We start from the raw sequence: 23101 nt of genomic DNA on the forward strand, positions 1-23101 counted from the left end.
AATCACTTAGCCAGTGATTCAGTGTGATTTTGTGTGATTACTCTGATTAGATGATGAATACCTCTGGGGAAGGGTTAACCTTACGTGCTTCGGAGATTTCTGCCTTTGTGACCCAATCTTGGTGTTCTCTGGCAAATGCCAAACGTCCTGCACGGTGTTGGGCTGTAAGCACAACCCCCACCTGTGGACGTCGGGCCCTCGTACCACCCTCATGGAGTCTGTTTCTGACCGTTTGAGCAGACACATGCACATTTGTGGCCTGCTGGAGGTCATTTTGCAGGGCTCTGGCAGTGCTCCTCCTTGCACAAAGGCGGAGGTAGCGGTCCTGCTGCTGGGTTGTTGCCCTCCTACGGCCTCCTCCACGTCTCCTGATGTACTGGCCTGTCTCCTGGTAGCGCCTCCATGCTCTGGACACTACGCTGACAGACACAGCAAACCTTCTTGCCACAGCTCGCATTGATGTGCCATCCTGGATGAGCTGCACTACCTGAGCCACTTGTGTGGGTTGTAGACTCCGTCTCATGCTACCACTAGAGTGAAAGCACCGCCAGCATTCAAAAGTGACCAAAACATCAGCCAGGAAGCATAGGAACTGAGAAGTGGTCTGTGGTCACCACCTGCAGAACCACTCCTTTATTGGGGGTGTCTTGCTAATTGCCTATAATTTCCACCTTTTGTCTATTCCATTTGCACAACAGCATGTGAAATTTATTGTCAATCAGTATTGCTTCCTAAGTGGACAGTTTGATTTCACAGAAGTGTGATTGACTTGGAGTTACATTGTGTTGTTTAAGTGTTCCCTTTATTTTTTTGAGCTGTGTGTGTATATATATATATATATATATATATATATATATGCATGAAATATTGCACATTTAAATGTACTGTTTTGTGCACTCTCCTAACTACTGCATTGTCTTGTTTGTTTTGCCTCCAGGTTAGAAGATAATCAAAATAACAATAATTGACGAAGTTAACTGCAACAGTAATGCCATCCAACAAGTTTTCTTCAGCCATCATGGTTGAGAGTGACAAGATGACGGCAACAGTAAGTAGTGTTGGTCTCCATTTTTATTTTACAGAGTGGCTGCGTAGCTGACTTTTCTGGACCTTTCTTCCCAACTGCTAAAAGTCCTGAAGCATGTGCTACTCGTAGAGAACAGGCTACTCTGGTGAATGGTGCTTGTTTAATAGTTAGATCAAAGCTGAATCAATGTCTGCAAAATCACATAATGATAGCATTGTACATAACAGAACCGAATATAATAGCAAAGTATAATGTTACTGTAAGACAAAGAAACACCTAATTTCTAATGAGATTTTAGGATGACTTCTCTCGTGCGGCCACAACTCAACAGCATGCCACTAGGTCCAATTTTTGCTATGATTGAAACACAATCTGCTCTAAAATTTGCTCACTGTACATCATTTGAAAGAATGGTGGGGGGGGAACATGTCAGGACAGGTCGCACTGCTCAGAACATGTCAGGACAGGTCGCACTGCTCAGAACATGTCAGGACAGCTCAGAACATGTCAGGACAGGTCGCACTGCTCAGAACATGTCAGGACAGGTCGCACTGCTCAGAACATGTCAGGACAGGTCGCTCTCCTACTATTACCAACAAAGTGACCAAATATCCACTGTTCATATGCACTTTTGTAATCCACTGGGGTTTCTGCCCCAAAACCACCACTCTGTGCAGCAATATCAATACGTTTTTCACAGCCATAAACTACATGTCCTCCTTCATATCACTTTGTAACTCAGTTGAGCTGCCTGGCTTTAGTGACATGGTATTACTGTATTACTAATGTGTTATACATCTACGCGTTCCTATACTCTATTGGTGAACTGCAGTGCTTGGCACTTCTCTGTAAACAACCATCTTGTTTTCACCTTCAGTGTTTTTGTCAGACAACCACAGTTTTACACATCAGATGAGATATGCCTGCTGCTCCAAGAGTTGAGATTCTTATCGCTCCCAGTGCCAGATAGCACGCCTACTGGTTCGACCACTAACACTCACACAAAACTGGATCATGAGACGCTGTGACTGAAAGTTTGTTGGATCAGTTTTGCCCTCAGATCCCCCTTTTCCATTCAGTAGGACAATATTTCTGCCCCGTTAGTTACATTAGAAAAAAGTTACTTCCAGGCAGCCCCAGTAGCATCCTTTGCCAGTTGGGTTTTGGTCTTCACTCCTGGATTATACCCTTAGTACCATGCGTACGTTTAAAAATGTTGTTATAAGGACTATCTAGATAAATCTGCATATCATTGTAATAAATGATCTTCTGTGGTAGTGTTGGCTGTTACTCTATCCCAGAGTGAGTTAGTTCTTAACTACTATTCAGTGTGATTTATGGCTCAGAGCCCACACTAGTCTTTAGGGCATCAGGGATCTCTCTCTCTCTCCAATTCTCATCCTGTTGCTTCCGGTGTTACGTCCGTTGTTGGAATGAGACCAAGGTGCAGCGTGGTAGGTGTACATTTTTCTTACATCACTGCTGGAGGAACCGAACCACCGATCGTCGCCGGAGGCTCCGGCCTGGGAACCCCTATTACATAGCGAAAGATATGGTTCCAATCTTTACGGTAGAAAAGCCAGGCTTTAAAAAGCTGCAGTTGACCACATATCAGCTGCCAAGCCGCAAGTATTTCATGGAAGAAGCCCTGCTGCGATTATACACTGCTACCCGCGAAAGAGTTGCAGAGAAGCTGGCTAGTGTTTCTTATTCTTCCACCACAGCCGATCTATGGTCGAGCAGAACATCAGAGCCATACCTAAGTTTGACAGTCCACTACATAAATGAAGACTGGAAATGGCAAAATGTCTGCCTCCAGACGTCTTACTTCCTCGATGATCATATGGGTGAATTAATGGCCCAGGATTTCAAAAGACTCTCTGGCATCGTGGAAGATGAACGAAGACCGACAGGTGTGCATGACAACTGACAGCAGGAGCAACATGATAAAAGCATTGTGCTTGAGCAACTGGACCCGCCTGCAGTGCTTTGGGCACAGGCTTCACCTTGCCATCGGTAAATGTGACATTGGATAATTAAAGTGCATTCAAAAAAGTTATGTTCAGGCCAGCTGTAGGCTAATGTGTAAGTAGTTGTGTCATTCTGCCAATCCAATAGCAAATAACCACAGGCCGTTTTAATTATAACAACAAATTAACTAAATTAATACATTTAGCTAGTGGTCAAACATTCCTAAACAATAGAATAGACGTGGGGGGGGGGGGGTTGTTAATTTGTTTTGCACAAATAGGCCTTGAGGCGTTGTATTTTTGTTTAAATTTGTTTATAGAAAAACAAGAAATGGCTATATATATATATACTGAATCATCTGAACCTCATAAAAAAAATGGAGATATTACTTTTAGGCCATATTGCCCAGCCCTACAGCCATGTATGCATTATTTAATCAATTATACAATCATACAATCAATTTGACTTCGTTTTTACAAAACAACATAGCGGTAATAATTGATTTTGAATGGTAAATCTCTATTGATTAACTGGGTAAATGAAGATTTAGCCTAGGTCTATTCACAATACAGGTGAATTCATATTATTCAATAGGAGAGTGTGCATGCATTCAGTTATTGAGGGGCGGCAGGTAGCCTAGTGCTTAGAGCGTTGGGTCAGGAACCGAAAGGTTGCTAGATTGAATCCCCAAGCTGACAAGGTAAAAATGTGTCGTTCTGCCCCTCAACAAGGCAGTTAACCGACTGTTCCTAGGCTGTCATTGTAAATAAGAATTTGTTCTTAACTGACTTGCCTAGTTAAATAAATGTTCAATTAAAAAAATAATTGCGCTTGTTTTAGCTGATTTCATGAGGCTACAGATGACAAACAATACCTCCGATTTAAGACTTATTTTATTGGCAACTGCTAGGAGAACATTATTTTATTGTATAACATTTGCATAGAAGAAGCGATCTCTTCTTTTATAAAAGTGTATGTTGTCTCAAAGTAATGACATCATTCACATGGCTGTGGAATCTGACATTGTGGCCATGGAATCTAGTGGAAACCAGACGGGAGACGAAGTGAATTACTTTTTGTTGGCGAGGGAGACAAAGTCAATTAATAATGTTTTTGGTGACAATCAGCTTTGAAATCAGAATATTTTGCATTATTTTTGCATATTATCACAAACAAAGTAGTAGGTAGTGAATTCAGCTGTAAACTAGGAAGGAAAGTTAGCCTACAATTAAAGCTGAAAGATAGCGGCATTGTCTTGCATTGTAAAAGTGTTCTAGCCTGTATGGACATTGTTCATTACTTTTCGCAAAACAGTTTCAACATTTCTACATATGGTGTTGCGTTATTCAAGTGTGTTAATTTCTGTGCAGCATGAGTGGGGAGGTAACAATGCAGCCCAGGCAGCTCTAACAATGAATGAGGAAGTAGAGCAGGTACTTTGCTCCACTGCGCTGATAGACAGACTTGATCCTCTCAATGGCGAGAAACACATTTGACAGAAGTACTGAACGTAACAAAAATTCTAGTACCAAATGTATTTTTTTTTAAATTAAAGTACAGTAGTTTCGGTATACCTTGGAACACTAATGTACAGTGACACCCTGGGAAATGCCATATGGGTTTCTACATGCTTTTACAATAGGAGTTTTTTTTAATCATTCCTGGGTCTGCCTGGCAAACTGGTTCTCAACTATGTGAACCTGTGATCCCAGATAAGAATGATATTGTTCTATGGAAAGCAGTGAAAGCACAGACATGGTATTCACAGGTGTATAGTTTATGTAATTCCGCTTTAGGGTTTTCTGTAACGCTGTTGTCTTTGTGCCAAGCCAGGGGAGCCAGTCTAGACTTTGAAAATGAGAGTAACTGACATCAGCTAAGTACATTGACATGGCAAGCCAGTGCCTCATGTTGTAAATGTGTCTGGAAGGTGTGTGTGCTTGTGTGTTATTCCTTGCCGTGTGTGTGCTATACTGTAGGTCAGGTATGGGTCCATTGAAAGGGAGTATCTCTCTCCAACTGAGTCCATTCCTTCCTAATCTCTCCTTTGTTTCCTGTCTCTGTGTCCAACCCAGAAAGCAATTCAAGGGCTGAGGTGTCAGGGAAGCAGAGATGCTTAAAGGGCTCCTAGCCACCTGGTGTGAGCCCCAGCCTTTAGTTTCCACTCATACTTTGTTCTCCTTTTACAAAAGCAGAGGCTGTGGCAGAGCCTTGTCTGGGCCCCTTCAGTTTGGGCTGGGGGGGTGAAGATGTACTTTGTCAGGGAAGATTTCTTTGAGGACGTTTGAGTGGGCAGAACAGACGGATGGACGGACAAACAGATCAACCAAAGGTCTTGCTCTTAATCTGTCAACACACTTTTAATCAATCCACACGTGCATTGTCTTATGTCAGACACTGTTTCCATAGCTGTCTGCACTGAGATGTTGCCTGAGCCTCTCCTAGCCAGATGTGGGGCTGAGAGGGAAGGAGGGGTGAAAGGGTGCAGACGGGAGGGGCAAGGGGGGTAGCAGACGAAGTGTTGACAGGTGTAGAGGGGTTTCCTGGTCTGGAAGAAGGCGTCTCTCGGGTCAAATTTCACTAATGAGAGAAACTCTCGCGCTCTCTCTCGCGGCGCTCTCTCTCGCGGCGCTCTCTCTCGCGGCGCTCTCTCTCGCGGCGCTCTCTCTCGCGGCGCTCTCTCTCGCGGCCCTCTCTCTCGCGGCCCTCTCTCTCGCGGCCCTCTCTCTCGCGGCCCTCTCGCTCGCGGCCCTCTCGCTCGTGGCCCTCTCGCTCGCGGCTCTCTCGCTCGCGGCCCTCTCGCTCGCGGCCCTCTCGCTCGCGGCGCTCTCGCTCGCGGCGCTCTCGCTCGCGGCCCTCTCTCGCGGCGCTCCCGCTCGCGGCGCGCTCTCTCGCGGCGCGCTCTCTCGCGGCGCGCTCTCTCGCGGCGCGCTCTCTCGCGGCGCGCTCTCGCGCTGCGCGCTCTCTCGCGGCGCGCTCTCTCGCGGCGCGCTCTCTCTCGCGGCGCGCTCTCTCTCGCGGCGCGCTCTCTCGCGGCGCGCTCTCTCTCGCGGCGCGCCCTCTCTCGCGGCGCGCTCTCTCTCGCGGCGCGCTCTCTCTCGCGGCGCGCTCTCTCTCGCGGCGCGCTCTCTCCCGCTCGCCCGCTCTCTCCCGCTCGCCCGCTCTCTCCCGCTCGCCCGCTCTCTCTCGCTCCCGCTCTCTCTGGTTGGCTTAGGTGAGGTGTGTTTGAGCTGCCACGCGGTTGGAGGTGTGTGAGAAAGAATCTCGCTGCCTGTAGGAGAGAGGGAGAAGCTGCTTATTTCTTTGTATAGCGTTTGTATTGCAGTGCTGGTTTCCCAGAGTGAGAGAGTGCACAGTGTGTGGTATGTCATTGAACTATGCTCAGCTCTACTGTGCTGCTGTGGCAAGTGACTGTGCCACTGGAGGTCAGCTATGGCGGTAAGGGAACGGTGACTCAGACTGGCATTCCAGAGGAAGATTCCTGATATCCCACAACCGCATGCATTGTTCCCAAGGCCAAGGGCTTACGCTTCCTGAGGAGGAAGCCTGCCAATGGGGTGAAGGCCCTTAACTCTCTCACCCCCAACTCCCTGGCTGTCTCCCCCTCAGGGAGTTCCACCTCTCTCACCCTCTTCCGGTCTCAGCCCGGTGTTCAGCCTAAAGATGTTGGATACATGCTTTAACTCTGTATCTCTCTGTTGTTATAGTTTTTTTGTGGTCTTGTTTTATTTTGGTGTGTGTGTGATCCTATAGCTACCTCTGCATCTATTTCACAGCTGGAACTAACATTCTTCTCCTTTACCTTTAATCAAGTCAGCAGATCCCATCACTCTCACTGTTAACACACACACATATGCATACTGTAAAACTTAAATTAAACGGCAAGTCTCAAATAGCCACCTGCCCCTTTTATTAGCTTGGCAACGGCACACATTTCAGCAAATAAACGGCTGTTTCAAATAAATGGTGGGTTAATTGTTTACGAGGTTTAATGTTTTATTTGTAACATTCAATAATTCAGTAATGACTGGAAAAATGATTGCAATCAGCTTATTTTTTGGGCCAGTAATAAACTGCTAGCCATTGGCTCCTAACAGCTGAGAACTGCTAGCTAACTGATATGCACAAAAACAGTCAACAACTTCGGGAGTACAGAGCCCCAGAAATTGGCAGAAGTAAGCACTGTCAAAGAGGAGAATAATTATTCTCAATACATTTTTGTATATTTTTTAAATATAGGCATACTAAGACAAAACAAACGTGACACTGTGTAAATGATAACACATTAGTGCAGGAAATGAAGATTAAAATGCTGAAAGTGAATGCTGGAATTAAACATGAACTATGAAAATGAGCAAAAGTTGTGTGCACTAAGGAAATAAGTTAGAGGCCTGGCCAAATAAGTGCCTATTGTGTTCAGTGATTTAACCTGTCTAGGATGAGAGTGGCGCTAGCGGCACTCCCCCCCCACCCCCACTGAAAAACCAGTGCCGCGAAATTCAAAAAAAATATTTTTTTTAAATATTTAACTTTCACACATTAAAGTCCAATACAGCTAATGAAAGACACAGATCTTGTGAATCCAGTCAACATGTCCGATTTTTTAAATGTTTTACAGGGAAGACACAATATGTAAAGATGTACACATTAGCACCTAAAAACACATTAGCATAATCCACCATCTTTTATTTGTCCACCAACACCAGTAGCTATCACCAATTCGGCTAAACTAAGATATTTATAGCCCCTAACCAAGAAAAAAACTAATCAGATGACAGTCTGATAACATATTTATGGTATGGGATAGGTTTTGTTAGAAAAAAGTGCATATTTCAGGTAGATGGCATAGGTTACAACTGCACCCACCGTCACAAATGGAATAGAAAAACTACTTAGAGCAACGTGTTTACCTACTTACTAATCATCAAACATTTCGTAAAAATACACAGCATACACGAATCGAAAGACACAGATCCTGTGAATACAGACAATATTTCAGATTTTCTAAGTGTCTTACAGCGAAAACACAATAAATCGTTATATTAGCATAGCACATAGCACATAGCAGCCCAGCATTGATTCTAGCCAAAGTGAGCGATAAAAGTAAACATCGCCAAAATATATTAATTTTTTCACTAACCTTCTCAGAATTCTTCAGATGACACTCCTGTAACATCATATTACACAATCCATATAGAGTTTGATCGGAAATGTTTATATTTAGCCACCAAAATCATGGTTAGACAATGTGGAATGTAGCTCAGCTGGTCAGAAAAAGTCTGTGCGCCACTTAGACAGTGATCTACTCTTATACATAAATACTCATAAACGTGACTAAAAAATATAGGGTGGACAGGGATTGATAGACAATTTAATTCTTAATACAATCGCGGAATTACATTTTTTAAATTATCCTTACTTTTCAATACAGCTTGCGCCAAGCGATGCTACGTCAAAAAACATGGCGTCCGAAGCCACTAACACTTTTCGACAGAAACACGATTTATCATAATAAAAATGTCCTACTTTGAGCTGTTCTTCCATCGGTATCTTGGGCAAAGGATCCTTTCTTGGGTCCAATCGTCTTTTGGTGGAAAGCTGTCCTCTTGCCATGTGGAAATGCCAACTGCGTTCGGGATGAACTGGAAGCGTGCCCAGCAACTCACAGCTTTTCAGAAATAAATGTCCCAAAATCGCACTAAACGGATATAAATTGCTATAAAACGCTTTAAATTAACTACCTTATGATGTTTTTAACTCCCATAACGAGTAGAAACATGACCCGAGTAATATTACTCCCTCCACTAACGCTTGGAACAGGTGCGGGTCGGTGCCATCTATGCGCATGACGCAGCTCCAAAAGACTGACTAGCCTCAGGGTTTTTTAATTTATAGTGCCTGTGAACGTGCAATCGACCCGATTCAAATCGTCATCACGTAAAGACATCCAGGGGAAGACGTAAGCAGTGTCCGTATAGTCATAGCAATAACAGTGGCCTTTTAACTGACTCCAGATCAGTGGCCAAAATTTCTGGAATCTGACTCCATGTCAGGGAAATTGCTGTAGAATGGGCTCTGTTCCACTTAGAGACAAAATTTCAACTCCTATAGAAACTATAGACTGTTTTCTATCCAATAATAATAATAATATGCATATTGTACGATCAAGAACTTTGTGGGAAGCCGTTTCAAAAAATTACACGATTAGCATAAATAGCCACAACAGCGCCCTCATCCCCAACAGGTTTTAAGCAAATAAACGCCTGGGCTGTTAATTGAAGTTTTACAGTACCTTAGTTCACAACACTTTCTATTTCCCCTAAATACTTATTAGCTACAGTTCCCTAAAGGAGTGTTGTTTTAACCTATGAACTTTACTTAAGATAAGTTTGTTTTTACTCTTAGATTCTACAGTCATCCAGGGCTTACATTTCTGACTTAGAATATGTGGACAACTACAAATGCCCAGGTGTCTGGTTAGACTGTAAACTCTCCTTCCAGACATTAAGCATATCCAATCCAAAAGGAAATCTAGAATTGGCTTCCTATTTCGCAACAAAGCATCCTTCACTCATGCTGCCAAACATACCCTCGTAAAACTGACTATCCTACCGATCCTTCACTTCGGCGATGTCATTTACAAAATAGACGCCAACACTCCACTCAACAAATTGGATGTAGTCTATAACAGTGCCATCCGTTTTGTCACCAAAGCCCCATATACCATCCACCACTGCGACCTGTATGCTCTCGTTGGCTGACCCTCGCTTCATATTCGTCGCCAAACCCACTGGCTCCAGGTCATCTATAAGTCTTTGCTAGGTAAAGCTCCGCCTTATCTCAGCTCACTGGTCACCATACCAACACCCACCCGTAGCACGCGCTCCAGCAGGTATATTTCACTGGTCATCCCCAAAGCCAATTCCTCCTTTGGCCGCCTTTCCTTCCAGTTCTCTGCTGCCAATGACTGGAACGAATTGCAAAAATCACTGAAGCTGGAGACATATCTCCCTCAATAACTTTAAACCTCAGCTGTCAGAGCAGCTTACCGATCATTGTACCTGTACATAGCCATCTGTAAATAGCCTACCCAACTACCTCATCCCCATATTGTTATTTTCTTTGCTCCTTTGCACCCCAGTATCTCTACTTGCACATTCATCTTCTGCACATCTATCACTCCAGTGTTAAATTGCTAAATTGTAATTATTTCGCCACTATGGCCTATTTATTGCCTTACCTCCCTAATCCTACTACATTTGCACACACTGTATATAGATTTTTCTATTGTTGTGTTGAGTGTACTTTTGTTTATCCTATGTGTAACTCTGTTGTTTTTTTGTCTCACTGCTTTGCTTTATCTTAGCCAGGTTGCAGTTGTAAATTAGAACTTGTTCTCAACTGGCCTACCTGGTTAAATGAAGGTGAAATAAAAATGAGTATCTCCTCAGTTTAGTCCCTTGAGCTCAGAAAAGTCAAGGAGGTTTATAGGCCGACCACACCGCTCGCGTCGCATGCGCGAGCGTTGCAAAATAAGTGTAGAAATCCATATTATTCAATTATTGCACCCACACTGCTCGCGCGCGCCAACGAGCATTTACGTTGCCAAGGGCTAAAATAGAAGTCATTCCTATTTCTGACGTAGATCGCGCTGCAAGTCTTGCCTCTCCCATCTCCTCATTGGTTTATAGAAGCAGGTACCCACGTGCTATCTCCTCATTGGTTATACCCACGTGGGTGATTGAAAGACGAAATGTTTTGCCGTCGTCGTGGTAATACTATGAAAGTTTAGATGCCAACTACCAGTTGGTTGACCGTTTTGTGTGTGGATTAATTGTCGGATTAGAGGACCTTGTGCATTTCAGGTAAAATAACAACTCAATGTTTATATCCCAGGACAAATTAGCTAGCAACAGCAAGCTAGCTAAATGGGACAAATTAGCTAGCAAGTGCAAGCTAACTAGCTAAATTGCCATAAATGTTTAATGCTTTTCGACCTGTCCACAAAATAATGTAATTGATTCAGAGTTTGGATTGGTTTGATATTTTAACCTGCGTGTCGTGATCGCGTTTGGTGTAGGGGGACAAAATATATTTATGCACGATGGCGCACGCGCGCAGCCGGTTTGGGTTCCGTGTTAGGGTAAAAAAAACAATGCTGCAGTTGATGCTGCAGAAGCCCCACATCTTTAGCTGGCATTTGGCAAAGCACTGGAGTCTTGCGGTCCCATTTAAATCAAATCAAACTTTATTTGCCACATGCGCCGAATACAACAAGTGTAGACTTTACCGTGAAATGCTTACTTACAAGCCCTTAACCAACAGTGCAGTTCAAGAAGAAGAAAATATTTACCAAGTAGGATAAGATAAAAAAAGTAACACAATAAGAATAACAATAATGAGGCTATATACAGGGGGCACCGGTACCGAGTCAGTGTGCAGGGGTACAGGCTAGTTGAGGTAATCAAAATAGATGGCATCATGAGGTAGGAAAATTATATGGATATATTGAAGCAACATCTCAAGACATCAGTCAGGAAGTTAAAGCTTGGTCGCAAATGGGTCTTCCAAATGGACAATGACCCCAAGCATACTTCCAAAGTTGTGGCAAAATGGCTTAAGGACAACAAAGTCAAGGTATTGGAGTGGACATCACAAAGCCCAGACCTCAATTTAAAGGCAATGTTACCAAATACTAATTGAGTGTATGTAAACTTCTGACCCACTGGGAATGTGATGAAAGAAATAAAAGCTGAAATAAGTCATTCTCTCTACTATTATTCTGACATATCACATTCTTAAAATAAAGTGGTGATCCTAACTGACCTAAGACAGGGAATGTTTACTAGGATTAAATGTCAGGAATTGTGAAAAACTGAGTTTAAATGTATTTGGCTAAGGTGTGTGTGTGTGTGTGTGTAAACTTCCGACTTCAACTTTACATATCTTAGATCACCTTTTGCAAAACTTTAAATGCAAATGTTATCAGTGAATACACATTCAGTGTTTTGTTCCCAGAATATTAACACATTGTTTTAATCATAAGATAAAGGTGTGCAATTGTGTTCATTGTTTCGGGCAATCAGTAAATACTACTGCACGAAATTCTAAATCATTCCATCAGTGTCATAACATGTCATACCATGTACATGGTTCCCTAACTGGTTGCCCGCATGCTGAATTTGCAAAACATTTTCGTTGATCGATTGTGATGATACATATGAATGAATCCTGAACACGATGTGCTTGTTTTTTGTTTTATTTTTTACAGGAATAGTATTTGATGTGTATGAAATTGTTGTGTAACATATGCATAAAGGGAGAGTAGGCAGCACCTACTCTTCCTGGGGTTCAAACAGGGTTAGACATTTGTATCATCATTAGTGACTGCAAAGAAAATGTATTGATCTCCTGGGATTTTTTAAAACACAGACTAACTTTCTGTTTTGTCTGCTTGGACTCGAGATAAATATGGCTGCGTTAATCTTTTTGCTGGCAGTCGTGTTTTGATGAATGTATTTGAAATTTTGACAGTACAACTTCATTTTGAAAACACATTTACTGTTTTGCAAAAGAACACAGAGTGGATTGTTTTGAAAATTGACAACATAGTTCCAAAAATGCTTGTACGCGATTGAGAAACTAATGTTGTATTAGTGGAAGAATTAGCAGAGGACGCTGGGTCATGTGATTTATAGACCCACAATGCTATTGAAGCCACGGCGAGAGAGAATGCCTAATTTTTCATCACTCCTTTACTGGCAGTCTCTAGATAAAAGGGTGTAATTCAAGGGGAAGAGATGAGTGCTGAAGTGGGACACAGGCACCACAGCTGAGTCATTCAAGTCTAGCAGTCCAGACACGTTTCATTCTTGCCACGACTGACACCATTTCTGAATCTGCATAATTTCTTACATACTGTACATACACCAATCATGAACAGTGAAAGCACATATAGCACACTTAGACAGGAAATTACTGTCCTTAGCTTGACTTGCTAATATGCACGTTTTCTGATGAATGCTCTGAGCTTTTTTGATGAAAAATGTTGTGTGATGTTATGTAGGCTTTATTTGTTAGGTGGGGTGGTTTGTGATGGAAGCGGACTGGTCTATAGGTAGTTGGCTGCTGTTGTGTGTTTGGAGTGGTTTGTTTGGACTGTTTTGCTGTTTTTTAACTGAGTTGATAGCACATCTTCTGTCGTCCCCAGGCTGAGGTGAATGGGGACATTCCTGCAGCCGAGGGACCATCAGAGAACGACAGTGGCGCAGAGATGACCAATGAGAACAGCCCGCTGACCGCTGCTGAGCCGCCCTCCCCCTTCAGCCCCAAGCAGAACGGAGACGCTGCCTCACCTGCAGGTCAGGAACACATACAACACTGATAATAGCAACCGTGCATGGCAGCAAGACTGGAAAGGGACATTTAAAATATTTTAAGCTTTCTAGTTGATTTACAGTAGAGCTAAGTGATGAACACAAATGTATGTTATTTTTCTGTTTTTAAACAACTACTGTAATTGACTTGACATCACATACATACTCATACTTAGATACACACACACACACACACACACACACACACACACACACACTGCCCAACTCTCTACTCCTCCAGACTCTGCACATAGTGCTGCAGTTTCTCTAGAGATAAATCAGATTAAGCCCGAACTGTGTAATGTAGTAGGCAGTTGTAGTTTCCGACAGGCCAATATTCTACATAGTTTAGCGTAGAAAATGGGTTAATTAACCCATTACAGTCTAAACCCTGTCTAAACTGGGGGAGGGGGGGTTCTACTGAGCTATATGGAATTGTTTTAAGAAAGTCATACCAAGGACCATTATGTTATTTTATTTAGAATTTTAAGAGCCCTTGAAGTATAAAAAAAATATACAGTACCAGTCAAATGTTTGGACACACCTACTCATTCAAGGGTTTTCTTTATTTTTACTATTGTCCACATTGTAGAATAATAGTAAAGACATCAAAACTAGGAAATAACACATATGGAATCATGTAGGAACCAAAAGTGTTAAACAAATAAAAATATATTTTATATTTGAGATTCTTCAAAGTAGCCACCCTTTGCCTTGATGACAGCTTTGCACACTTCTCTCAACCAGCTTCACCTGGAAAGCTTTTTCAACAGTCTTGAAGGAGTTCCCACATATGCTGAGCACTTGTTGGCTGCTTTTCCTTCACTCTGCGGTCAAACTCATCCAAACCATCTCAATTGGGTTGAGGTTGGGTGATTGTGGAGGCCAGGTCATCTGATGCAGCACTCCATCACTTTCCTTCTTGGTCAAATAGCCCTTACACAGCCTGGAGGTGTGTTGGTCATTGTCCTGCTGAAAAACAAATGATAGTCCCACTAAGCGCAAACCAGATGGTATGGCGTATTGCTGCCGAATGCTGTGGTATCCATGCTGGTTAAGTGTGCCTTGAACTCTAAATAAATCACTGACAGTGTCACCAGCAAAGATCCGCACACCATCACACCTCCTCCTCCATGCTTCACAGTGGGAACCACACATGCGGAGATCATCCATTCACCTACTCGGCATTTCACAAAGACAAGGCGGTTGGAACCAAAAATCTCAAATTTGGACTATTCAGACCAAAGGACAGATTTCCACCGGTCTAATATCCATTGCATGTGTTTCTTGGCCCAAGCAAGTCTCTTCTTCTTATTGGTGTCCTTTAGTAGTGGTTTCTTTGCAGTAATTCGACCATGAAGGCCTGATTCACACAGTATTCTCTGAACAGTTCATGTTGAGATGTGCCTGTTACTTGAACTCTGTGAAGCATTTATTTGGGCTGCAATTTCTGAGGATGGTAACTTTAATGAACTTATCCTCTGCAGCAGAGGTAACTCTGGGTCTTCCTTTCCTGTGGCAGTCCTCATGAGAGCCAGTTTCATCATAGTGCTTGATGGTTTTTGCGACTGCATTTGAAGAAACTTTCAAAGTTCTTGAAATGTTCTGGATTGACTGACCTTCATGTCTTAAAGTAATGATGGACTGTGGTTTCTCTTTGCTTATTTGAGCTATTCATGGCATAATATGGACTTGGTCTTTTACCAAATAGAGCTATCTTCTGTATACCACCCCTACCATGTCACCACACAACTGATTAAAAAAAAAAAAAAAAATTAATTTCACCTTTATTTAACCAGGTAAGCTAGTTGAGAACAAGTTCTCATTTACAACTGTGACCTGGCCAAGGCAAAGCAGTGGGACACAAACAACAACACGAGTTACACATGGAATAAACAAGCGTACAGTCAATAACACAATAGAAAAAAAGAAAGTCTATATACAGTGTGTGCAAATGGTTGGCTCAAACGCATGAACCTTTTCACATGTGAGTTCCAAATATCTCTAACGGTCGCACCAGCGCGAGTTGTTTTATGCACGTGATGTCAGAATGCACTCACTGTTCCAAAATGTGATTATTACACAACAGGACAGTTAACACGCGCTGCCTGCTAATTATCTATAGGCTGTTTCAACTTGTCAATTTCCAATTATTTTCTAACAAGTTGTATTTTCTAACAGTTTGAATTGAGGTGTGTCCTGCCTCCTCATTAATTCACACAGAAGTAGTCCATTTCAACATTGCGGGCAATTTATGTTTGAGGCTTTACTGAGCTGGATAAACTTCTCTCTTCCAGGAGAACCCACCGCACTTCACTCATGTTTGTGCAGATCAAGTATGAGTATATTTGCTCTGTCTTGGAAGAATTTGAATGTTTTCTTGCTGGCGCTCGCTTTGCCTACCTTATTGTTTTCCTTACACATAATAACTTAGGAACGCACACATCTCCAATCAAAGTAAGTTCCTTATTTTCTGTATATCGTTTTGTCGTTTCTACTATAGGCACATACAGTATGTACAGTTGAAGTCAGAAGTTTACATACACTTAGGTTGGAGTCATTAACTCGTTTTTCAACCCCTCCACAAATTTCTTGTTAACAAACTATAGTTTTGGCAAGTCGGTTAGGACATCTACTTTGTGCATGACACAAGTCATTTTTCCAACAATTGTTTACAGACGGATTATTTCACTTATAATTCACTGTATCACAATTCCAGTGGGTCAGAAATTTACATACACTAAGTTGACTGTGCCTTTAAACAGCTTGGAAAATTCCAGAAAATGATGTCATGGCTTTAGAAGCTTCTAATAGGCTAATTGACATCATTTGAGTCAATTGGAGGTGTACCTGTGGATGTGTTTCAAGGCAAGTATAAACACCATGGGACCACGCAGCCGTCATACCGCTCAGGAAGGAGACGTGTTCCGTCTTCTAGAGATGAATGTACTTTGGTGCAAATCAATCCCAGAACAACAGCAAAGGACCTTGTGAAGATGCTGGAGGAAACAGGTACAAAAGTATATATCCACTGTAAACCGGGTCCTATATCGACATAACCTGAAAGGCTGCTTAGCAAGGAAGAAGCCACTGCTCCAAAACCGCCATTAAAAAAAGCCAGACTACGGTTTGCAACTGGACAAAGATTGTACTTTTTGGAGAAATGTCCTCTGGTCTGATGAAACAAAAATAGAACTGTTTGGCCATAATGACCATTGTTATGTTTGGAGGAAAAAGGGGGAGCTTGCAAGCCGAAGAACACCATCCCAACGTGCTTCACAGTCGGCTGGCAGCAGCATCATGTTGTGGGGGTGCTTTGCTGCAGGAGGGACTGGTGCACTTCACAAAATAGATGGCATCATGAGAAAGGAAAATTATATGGATATATTGAAGCAACATCTCAAGCCATCAGTCAGGAAGTTAAAGCTTGGTCGCAAATATCTCTTCCAAATGGACAATGACCCCAAGCATACTTCCAAAGTTGTGGCAAAATGGCTTAAGGACAACAAAGTCAAGGTATTGGAGTGGCCATCACAAAGCCCTGACCTCAATCCTATAGCAAATTTGTGGGCAGAACTGAAAAAGCGTGTGTGAGCAAGGAGGCCTACAAACCTGACTCCGTTACACCAGCTCTGTCCGGAGGAATGGGCCAAAATTCACCCAACCTATTGTGGGAAGCTTGTGGAAGGCTACCCAAAACGTTTGACCCAAGTTAAACAATTTAAAGGCAATGCTACCAAATACTAATTGAGTGTATGTAAACCTCTGACCCACTGGGAATGTGATGAAAGAAATAAGAGCTGAAATAAATCATTCTCTCTACTATTATTCTGACATTTCACATTCTTAAAATAAAGTGGTGATCCTAACTGACCTAAGACAGGAAATTTTTACTAGGATTAAATGTCAGGAATTGTGTAAAACTGAGTTTAAATATATTTGGCTACGGTGTATGTAAACTTCCGACTTCAATTGTAAGCACTTTGTGACATCTGCTGATGTATAAAGGGCTTTATAAATACATTTGATTCATTTGACCAAATTCTCACCTTACACTTGACTACCGCATTAAGTAGCAGCTTCCTCTCACCTCTCAAGCCTAAACTTCTCACACACTCTCTGAACCCTGTGTTTTCATAAGTCACCATTTTTACTCAGTCCCCCATGTCTCTCCATCTCTCTCTCTCTCTCACTCTCTTTCACACTCTCTCTCTCTTGCTCTCCCTCCTACCCTCTCTCTCTCCAGACTCAGATGTTAACCAGTTGTCTGGGAGCAGGAAGAGAACCAGGAAGAGGTCCTCTGAGGAGGAGGAGTGCAGCTGGGACTCCTCCTATAGTGAGGTGAGTATTCACACTACATAGACCCACATACACAGACATGAACGCGGACAGTTTACTCATACATAGATACACACGTAGATACATACTCATACTTAGATACGCACAGACATATATATATATATACACACACACACACACTGCCCAACACTCTACTCCACCAGACTCTGCACATTGTGCTGCAGTTTCTCTAGAAATAAATCAGATCATGACCAAACTGTAGGGGGTTGTAGTTTCCAACAGGCCAATGTTCTACATAGTTTAGCGCAGAATACGTGATACTGAACTACAATGACCATAATCCAATCCAACCATAATCTACTTGTCTGGTCTGTTTCTTTTACGCCTGCTACGTAAAAGACAAAAGAATGCGGGATCAAGAGGGGATACATAGAGAGCAGTTGCTTCTCAAGGTACACTATATGTACAGAAGTATGTGGACACCACATGAGGTTGGTGGCACCTTAATTGGGGAGGATGGGCTCATGGTAATGACTGGAGTGGAATATGTGGATTGGTATAAAATACATCAAACACATGGTTTCCAGGTGTTTGATGCCATTCCAATTGCTCCATTATTATGAGCCGTCCTCCCCTCAGCAACCTCCTGTGGTGGACTGTTGTGGACACCCCTTCAAATTAGTAGATTTGGCTATTTCAACCACACCCGTTGCTGACAGGTGTATAAAATCGAGCACACAATCTCCATAGGCAAACATTGGCAGTAGAATGGCCTTACTGAAGAGCTCAGTGACTTTTTAACGTGGCACCTTTCCAACAAGTCAGTTCGTGAAATTTCTGCCCTTCTAAAGCTGCCCTGGTAATTGCTGTTATTGTGATGTGGAAATGTCTAGGAGCAACAACGGCTCAGCCGCGAAGTAGTAGGCCACAAAAGCTGACAGAACGGGACCGCCGAGTGCTGAAGTGCGTAGCACGTAAAAATAATCTCTCCTCGGTTCTGCCTCTGGAAACAACGTCAGTACAAGTTCATGAAATGGGTTTCCATGGCCGTGCAGCCGCACGCACACAAGACTAAGATCACCATGCGCAATGCCAAGTGTCGGCTGAAGTGGTGTAAAGCTCGCTGCCATTGGTCTCTGGAGCAGTGGAAACACTGGAGTGATGAATCACTCTTCACCATCTGGCAGTCCGACAGACGAATCTGGGTTTGCCGAATGCCAGGAGAATACTACCTGCACAAATGCATAGTGCTCAAAGTGATGATCCTAACAGTAGAACCAGTGAGCCCTGCTGTTAGTCTGTGTTGAACCCCATCTCATCAACAAAACCTGAACGGTGATGATGTTGTCTCGTAGCCAGACACTGTGCGCTGTAGAATTAGGATACAGGAATGGACATGAACCTTCTTATGATGGTCCAAAGGTCAGCCAGATTGTGCAGGGAGTTGGTCAACCATTGTTTAGCAGTGCTGTGTCTTCTCTACAGCACAAGGCCAAGGTAGTAGGAGTGGGGGGCTCGGAGTCTGGCTCGGGTCTGAGACAGAGACCCTCTCCCAGGACCATCTTCCAGGCCGGTCTGCTGGCCCCTCACAGCAAACCACGCAGCCGCGAGCAGAGAAGGGGAGGACGCCAGAACAAGCTGGAGCACCACAGCAGTCCTCTGGTGAGAACACACACTACACGTGGACACACGCCATTCAGAGTAGACTGAATATGCAGCAACGTAATGAACAGACACTATACAGGCCAGGGCTCCCATCTAGTCTGTCAAAATATTCAGCTCTGTTTTATGTTCTCACAGAAAAACAAATCCACCTCTGAGTCATATTTGATTTTACATCTTTTTTCATTCAAATTTGACACCCCCACAGAAATGAATTACTCTGTTCTAACAGTACCTTAGACATGATTTGATATTAAAAAAGATATTCTGTCAATCCTGTCCGTGATTACATGACTAGGTAGTCATACTATACTTCTCAGAGTTCAGTGTGTCAAATCGGAGGGCCTGTTGTCCGGACCTCTGGCAGTCTCTATGGGGGTACCACAGGGTTCAATCCTCGGGCTGAATCTTTTCTCTGTATATATCAATGATGTTGCTCTTTCTGCGGTTGATTCCTTGATCCACCTCTACGCAGACGACACCATTCTGTATACATCTGGCCCTTCGTTGGACACTGTGTTAACAAACCTCCAAACGAGCTTCAATGCCATACAACAGGCCTCCAACTGCTCTTAAATGCTAGTAAAACTAAATACATGCTCTTCAACCGATCGCTGCCCGCACCCGCCCGCCCGACTAGCATCACTACTCTGGATGGTTCTGACTTAGAATATGTGGACAACTACAAATACCTAGGTTTCTGGCTAGACTGTAAACTCTCCTTCCAGACTCATATTAAGCATCTCCAATCCAAAATGAACTCTGTAATCGGCTTCCTATTTCGCAACAAAGCCTCCTTCACTCACGCTGCCAAACATACCCTCGTAAAACTAACTATCCTACCGATCCTTGACTTCGGCGATGTCATTTACGAAATAGCCTCCAACACTCTACTCAGACTACATCCAGTTTGCTATCAGTGCCATCCGTTTTGTCACCAAAGCCCCATATACCACCCACCACTGCGGCCTGTATGCTCTCGTCGGCTGGCCTTCGCTACATATTCGTTGCCAAACCCACTGGCTCCAGGTCATCTAAGTCTTTGCTAGGTAAAGCTCCGCCTTATCTCAGCTCACTGGTCACCATAGCAACACCCACCCGTAGCATGCGCTCCAGCAGGTATATCTCACTGGTCATCCCCAAAGCCAACACCGACTTTGGCTGCCTTTCCTTCCAGTTCTCTGCTGCGAATGACTGGAACGATTTGCAAAAATCGCTGAGGTTGGAGACTTATATCTCCCTCACTAACTTTAAGCATCAGCTATCTGAGCAGCTTACCGATCGCTGCAGCTGTACATAGCCCATCTGTAAATAGCCCACCCAACTACCTCATCCCCATATTGTTTTTATTTACTTTTTTGCTCTTTTTGCACCCCAGTATCTCTACTTGCACATTCATCTTCTGCACATCTATCACTCCAGTGTTAATTTGATAAATTGTAATTACTTTGCTACTATGGCCTATTTATTGCCTTACCTCCTTACTCCATTTCCTCACACTGTATATAGATTTTTCTATTGTTGTGTTGAGTGTACTTTTGTTTATCCTATGTGTAACTCTGTTGTTTTTTTGTCTCACTGCTTTGCTTTATCTTGGCCAGGTCGCAGTTGTAAATGAGAACTCTTTCTCAACTGGCCTACCTGGTTAAATGAAGGTGAAATAAAAAAAAATCACTCTGAGCCATGGCAACATCCTTATGATTAACACAACTAGCACAGTAGGACAGGACAAGACATGCCATGTGGCTGGAGGAATGTAGTTCTGTGTGTCTTCTGTCAGTTCTCTGAGAAATTATGAGACAGCACCTGTAGAAACACACACCATCCAACAAGAATGGCTTGTCACGCTGAAACAGTCAAACACACACACACACTTGTCACGCTCAAACAGCAGATATGAGAGGGTAGGTACAGAGGAGAAACCAAACCGTTGGAGACACACACACACACAGCAACCATAAGGGCTGCCTTTGTGTGAAACACTGCGGCCTGGAAGGAGTGACAGTCAGTGTACAATTGGATCCTCATGGTTTATTTTCTGAAGTCTCTTGTTTGCAGCCTGAGCCCTGTCTGGGCCAGGAGTTCCGCTAGCGGAACTCCTCCCACATTCCACTGAAAAGGAAGAGCGGCAAATTCAAAAAAAAGAAAATTGAAATATTTAACTTTCACACATTAACAAGTCCAATACAGCATTTGAAAGATAAACATCTTGTGAATTCAGCCAACATGTCCGATTTTTAAAATGTTTTACAGAGAAAACACCACATATACTTACGTTAGCTCACCACCAAATACAAAAGACAGACAGACAGTTTTTCACAGCAACGGTAGCATGCAGGTAGCATGCACAAGCCAACCTAACTAACCTAGAACCAACCTAAATAACCTAGAAAAAACTACCTCAGATGACAGTCCTATAACATGTTACACAATAAATCTATGTTTTGTTCGAAAAATGTGCATATTTTAGCTATAAATCAGTTTTACATTACTGCTACCATCATAGCTACAGTCAGAAATCGCACGGTAGTAGCCAGAGTAAATACAGACACCAACGTCAACTACCTAATTACACATCATAAAACATTTCAGAAAAATATATGGTGGATAGCAAATGAAAGACAAAGATCTTGTGAATAGAGCCAATATTTCCGATTTTTAAAATGTTTAACAGCGAAAACACCACATATATTTATGTTAGCTCACCACCAAATACAAAAGACAGACAGACAGTTTTTCACAGCAACGGTAGCATGCAGGTAGCATGCACAAGCCAACCTAACTAACCTAGAACCAACCTAAATAACCTAGAAAAAACTACCTCAGATGACAGTCCTATAACATGTTACACAATAAATCTATGTTTTGTTCGAAAAATGTGCATATTTTAGCTATAAATCAGTTTTACATTACTGCTACCATCATAGCTACCATCATAGCTACAGTCAGAAATCGCATGGGAGTAGCCAGAGTAAATACAGACACCAACGTCAACTACCTAATTACTCATCATAAAACATTTCAGAAAAATATATGGTGGATAGCTAATGAAAGACAAAGATCTTGCGAATACAGCCAATATTTCCGATTTTTGAAGTGTTTTACAGCAAACACAATATATCGTTATATTAGCTTACTACAATAGCTAACACACAGCACATTGATTCTAGTCAAACGCTAGCGATAGCACAGTTCGACAGATATATGAAATAGTATCCCAAATTGGGTCCTTATCTTTGTTGATCTTCCATCAGAATGTTCTCCAAGGGGTCCTTTGTTCAGAACCGTCTTTATTTGGAACCAGAACGAACGATTTCCCTCTTGAATTAGCAAGCACACTGGCCGTGCTGTGCTAACCTCTCCGTCTTGACAAAATTCTTGCGTCGCATCACGTCTAAAGTCCAGAATACATTTCAATAATATAATTAAACTATATTGAAAAAACATACTTTAGGATGATATTGTGACATGTATCAAATAAAATCGAAGCCAGAGATCATATTCACCTATAACGACGGTTTTCCAGGAGGCGACTCCAGATCCAACTTCGCGCCTTCCAAAAAAAATTAAGTGCGCACTTCTCACTCCAAGAGGTTGTATACAATCCCTGAACGAGATAATCAAGTCATTTCTGCTCTCACTTCCGCATGACACCCAGGGGAAGGTGTATGACGTGTTTCTACAGTCATAAGTGACATGCCCTTTTATAGACAAGCTCTTGAAGAGAGACTTCGCTTTTGGAAATCTCACTTCCGGATAGGAAATG

General features: G+C 42.8%; 1 protein-coding gene across 3 annotated transcripts in view; it reads left to right on the forward strand.

Annotated features, from left to right (window-relative positions):
* Positions 1-23101, forward strand: part of LOC139542692 (DNA (cytosine-5)-methyltransferase 3B-like) — a 91293-nt gene that overhangs the window by 14388 nt on the left and 53804 nt on the right. For all 3 annotated transcript variants that reach the window (XM_071348446.1, XM_071348444.1, XM_071348445.1), the window contains exons 2-5: positions 938-1048; positions 13209-13359; positions 17621-17715; positions 19159-19335. In XM_071348446.1, coding sequence (XP_071204547.1) covers positions 989-1048; positions 13209-13359; positions 17621-17715; positions 19159-19335 — 483 coding nt within the window. In that variant the 5' untranslated portion in view covers positions 938-988. The remainder of the gene's footprint in view (positions 1-937; positions 1049-13208; positions 13360-17620; positions 17716-19158; positions 19336-23101) is intronic.

The sequence above is a fragment of the Salvelinus alpinus genome, chromosome 17 (genome assembly GCF_045679555.1).
Source record: "Salvelinus alpinus chromosome 17, SLU_Salpinus.1, whole genome shotgun sequence".
NCBI lineage: Eukaryota > Metazoa > Chordata > Actinopteri > Salmoniformes > Salmonidae > Salvelinus > Salvelinus alpinus.